The sequence below is a fragment of the Oratosquilla oratoria genome, chromosome 1, assembly GCF_046742065.1.
Source record: "Oratosquilla oratoria isolate Oo_2021 chromosome 1, ASM4674206v1, whole genome shotgun sequence".
Lineage (NCBI taxonomy): Eukaryota > Metazoa > Arthropoda > Malacostraca > Stomatopoda > Squillidae > Oratosquilla > Oratosquilla oratoria.
Window position 1 is genome coordinate 49,045,692 of NC_134777.1, and position 5,000 is coordinate 49,050,691.

The window sequence follows — 5,000 nt, forward strand, 5'->3', positions numbered from 1 at the left end:
CGTGCACCAAAGTAAACCACAGAATATTGATGACCTTGAAGACACTATCCGTCGAGTAATCTCATAGAAAGGCAAGAGAGCATGTATCACACAGTTTCAGAAAATGTATACAAAATGTTGGTGATCACATTGAGTTGTAACTTTCGGGGGATAAATGGCAAACAGGAAGCTACAACTCAAAAGTCCCAGTACTAACGTGTACATTTCTTTGAAAATGTAAATTTCATAGAATGACTTTTAAACCACTTTGTATAATGTCTATTGCTCCCCTCCCTCTTCCATGGATGACTCCTCCCACAGACACTAGGGCAACTTCGCACATGTGGTTCGAGGTGGCCTGCCGACTGACCAATGCATCTGAATGGCTCTCCGCGGGGCCGTCGTCATTCACCAGCGATGCGTCATGAACATCCTGGTTGTGATAAGAACGAGACTTATTCAGGAGTGGGGGGAGGGGGAGGCAGTCCCAGAGGAGAACAAAACAATCTACGATCCAAGCCAGGGAGCAAGAGAAGACAAAACTCCTGCACTTAATGCCTTTGTGCTGATGTCGACACCACCAGCCTCACCTATTTCATTTCTTTTGACGGGTCTCGAGCCGTTGTCAGGTCCCAGTTCCGTACTTCCACTATCCTGTAGTCGAGCATTCAGAAGTGACTTGGTTGTTATTTTTTCCGCGCTAATAATTAATAGAAGAAAAAAAATCGAGAGTCGTGGTGCTGTGCGTATCTGAGGCCACTATGTTGTGTGTGGATTTGGACCGCCAGGCAGTGAAAGACGCTCGTTATCGTAGACCCACTCGCGAAGAATTTCAATTACGTTTTCTGTGACCTTGACAGACGAAGATGAGGGATGCGTAGGTGCAAGTGCAGTAGTACGAGTAGGAGGAAGAAGAACAGGAGAAGGAGGAAGAGGAACAGGAAAAGGAAGAGGAGGAGGTGCAGGAGGAAGATGAAGAGGAACAGAAGGAGAAGGAAGAGAAGGAGGAGGAGGAAGGGGAGGAGGCGGAGGAGAAGGAGGAGGAGGAAGGGGAGGAGGCGGAGGAGGAGGAGGAGTTTGAGAATATGGAAAAGGAGGAGGAGTAGGAGGAGGAGGAGGAGAAGGTAAAGAAGGGGGAAAATTACGCTAAGTATCACTAATCTTCGCGACCTTCACTAATCTTTAGCCTAAAGAGTCGGCCCGAGTTCCAACGTTTTGCTCAATTAGGTATGTAGCCCCCACCACATACGGTTCCTCTTCGAAGCTGATACTTCCACTTGAACTTCAATCCCGCCATAAATCAAGTGAAGGTCTTCCAGGGCCATTTTTCAACACTTCAGGTCTCTTCTTTTAAAATAGTTCACAAACTTAGCGCGACTCCTTCCCTCGTTTTAAGAAGAAAAAAACCCTATGAGGTTATATTTTCGCAACTGGAGTGGAGGTCATCTGGACAGATTGTTCAAAATGGCCTTTAATGGAGATCGTTAAAAAAACGCGCAGCACTTGTTCGAAGCAATCCTACTCTTAGAATCTTGTCCTTCACCTTGTCCGTTTCAAGCAGAGTTGATAGGAAGTTAAACAATTCCCTTGGTTAGTTAGAACTACGGTTTTAGTCCACTGTAGTGTTTACACGATATGATTTAATCTACCTTGTTACCCATGGAAGACCAGCCATATGTATGGTTTATCTATGTGCAATGAACACTCCTCCTCCGCCCTTTTGTTTACGATGCGAAGAGAAACGAACCTGGGTTGCCTTGTAGGGGCGCCCGTTGTGCAACAACTCCATCAGGAGGAGGCGCCGCGATGAACCTGTACGACGACTTGTTTCGGAGCGGATGTAACATAAGACTGCCGCCGGGCGCTAGCCCACCCGCCCGGCTGAGGCCGCCAACACAAGAGGAAATGCTCTTGTAGCTGCTGCTATATAGGGACGTCGTCTTTGCCAGGATGCAAGGTTTCTCTCTATCTTCCTTTTTCTCTCTCTGTCCATCCTACTCACTTACTTTCGAGCAAAGTGTTAACAGCGACGGCAGCACAATTTCTACAGCTCTGTTATAGATAAGAACACAAACACACCGAAAAGTAAGGATTAAGGTTCAAGCCCTTAATTCCCTGTGGCCGTCCAGTGAGGCGGGAACAGCCTCCCCTCACCGATGCGAGCGGCGGGTGCACCAGAAACACAATCTGGAGAGGACGGCGCAGCAGGTACTGAGAGAAACCGCAACGTCCGCATAGGTCGTGGTCCCTTGGTTGACTAGAGGAGTGACACAACGAATGACACCACCGCCACCGCCGCCGCCACCTATAGTGTGTGAGACACAGAGGGAGCGAGCGAGCGAGCAGCGATTTAACACCGTCAACCAGCCAGGAGGTCGGGCGGACAAGTAGTTCGAATGTCACAACCGGAACAGAAACTCACACCAACAAACACCATTAGTAGCCCCTCCCTCCCTCCCTCCGCATGTGCCGTTGCCGCTGCTACTACTCGTGACATTACGTGCAATGGGTTTACAAGGCCCTACCCGACGCCGCGCACCCTATTGGTATACTGGGTATGGCCGGGCACAGGTGAGAGCGATTTAGCCGTGATGTCAGTCACCAGCACCACTCCACAGACTCTCCATACTTCCACCTCTAAATCAGGGCCGAAGATGGTGCTGCTTGGCCTCCAAGAAGAGGTAACATGGTTTACTAATAGGGTGGTCGACGAATGGAATAAACTTAGTAACTATGTAGTAAGCGCTAAAACTATCAGTTGTTTTAAGAAACGATTAGACAACTTTATGGATGGGGATGACAGGTGGTGATGGATACGGAGCTGCCTAGTGTAGGCCTTATGGTCTCTTGCAGTCTCCTTCATTCTTATGTTCTTATGTTCTTATCCTAGGCCGTCTACGACCAAGTTTGAATTCTATTGCCTGCGGTATCACTGCCAACGAGCAAACCAAGGTGGGCCTCTTCCAGAATCAGGTTTCCGCCACTCGGACACTGTCTCGTTTGCTCAGTGCTCGAGAGACTTCCGACCAGCGTCATGAGACATCTGCGTGCGTATCTCTATCTTGCATCTCTTGTTCTTACAGTGTGGAGGGGCCACTGCGAAGGAAGGGTCCCAATGATGTTGATCGCTGGTTAACTTTCATGCACATCTTTGGTTGCACGTTCTATCACTTTACTTCGCACACAACAAACATTGCAGCACGAACACATACATGACATACATTATATATATATATATATATATATATATATATATATATATATATATAATATATATATATACTATATATATATATATATATATATATATATGTATGTATATACATATCCACATACGCATACTTATTTTTCAAGGCACTACAAAAGCCTGCGCTAGAACTGTAACGCGATACCTGTCGGCCCACGCGCTAGTCAGTATCGTCCCGGCACAGTACTACATGCTAAGCCTTTCACTGCTGTTGTTTCACGAATGCTTGTTTTGCCCTTGGACTCTGAGGCAGTCAGTACGTACTATGTGTGGTTGGAGAGGTCGCGATAGAACCGTCCTTCTCGAGGGAGCGCGCGTGAATAGACTGCGGAATTTGCAGTCGCCCTTCTTCTGAGATAGAGCTTCGTCGTCTTATCTGATAAGGCGACGTGCTCACGCTCCTGATAATGACGACAAGGATGACGTCATTAAAGCACAAAAACACTCCTGAGCCGGATGGACAGTGACGAAGGTGGATCAGGAAATTAGGCAGGGTGGGAGGAGGGACGGAGGGAGGGAGAAAAGGACGGGGAAGAAAATGAGGTTTTGGTACGGTAAAATGACAGACCAGGTCTGATACACATATATCCGCATGCACGTGTGCGCGCACACACACATACACACACACATACACACACACACACACACACACACACACACACACCACACACACACACACACCCTCAAGGAAAATGCATGAGAATTACGGATTAATTTGCCATGGAAGGTGAAAAGGGAGGATGGATGGCCGGGGAAGATGTGAGCTTCGGAGAAAAGGAGAAATAGAGATGACTGCATGCATGTGAGGGCCGATGTCATGGGAGCCTAAATGACATAAGCACACCAAAAACAAGTATCTACCTAGCATGACGAGGAAAAGGGAGAAGAACAAAAATATTAAGAAAGAAAATAAAAATTGGCCATAAGAACCTGACGAGAACATGGAAAAGATCAAGGACAAAGAGGGAAAAGAGATCATGTTCAAGGTAACACAGATTTCGAGTGATGCAGGTCTTTTCTCGAGCCTAGGGTGGGTCTCCTAGTGAGAAACACAATCCGTTCGTCTCAACAGTTTCCGGAAGGAAGTACACAACTTCCTGTTCCTGGATCCTGAACGAGGGACTGACTCACTTCTAAACTAAAAACAAAAGGGGTTGGAGGAGTTCGATAAAGAAAATTCTTCTCGATGTTGCTGCTGCTACGACCGATAAGATGCTAGCCAGCCGGAAACTGCTAGTGATTAGATTAGGGTACTCACGTCTCCCTACTGACACTTACATAGACTGATTGAAAGAAACTCATTAAAATCATTTAGACAACAGTCTCAGTTTAAATACGCACAAGTTATATGGAATCACATAAATACAGGATGTTAAGAAATACAATTTTCCTTAAACATACAATAATTCGCAGAACAATACGGAAGAAGATATAGTACAATCTGATAACAAAAAACTAATTTATAAGGAGGTTCGACAGATGAAAACAAATAGACGGTACTTCACGAGCATATATCTTACCCAGTATATTACATAGGTAAATATATACGCTTATGTGAGTACAAGTAAACGCACGCACGCACGCACGCGCACGCACGCACACACACACACACACACACACACACACACACACACACATACACACACCATATACCTCTTCCGATCGCATCCTGTATAAAGTATTTCAGTCACGGGTAAGGTAGTTTTACTCTAAGATCTGAACAGGATGCAGTCGCGAATCATTCGCCTTATCAACAACCTCTCTCGCCACATTC

At 46.3% G+C, this 5,000-nt stretch overlaps 1 protein-coding gene across 11 annotated transcripts in view; it reads right to left on the reverse strand.

Annotated features, from left to right (window-relative positions):
- LOC143030265 (NAD(+) hydrolase sarm1-like) overlaps positions 1-5,000 on the reverse strand; it is a 722,505-nt gene that overhangs the window by 65,408 nt on the left and 652,097 nt on the right. Inside the window, exon 1 of one of the 11 annotated variants that reach the window (XM_076200204.1) lies at positions 3,491-3,521. The exons of 9 other annotated variants lie outside the window; for them this stretch is intronic. Coding sequence is in view for 1 of the 2 variants with exons in the window: in XM_076199450.1 (XP_076055565.1) it covers positions 1,727-1,768 (42 nt within the window). In the remaining variant the exon portion in view is untranslated. Of the gene's footprint in view, positions 1-1,726; positions 1,784-3,490; positions 3,522-5,000 lie in introns of those variants that run through there. One more of the 11 variants, XM_076199450.1, reaches the window with a different exon arrangement.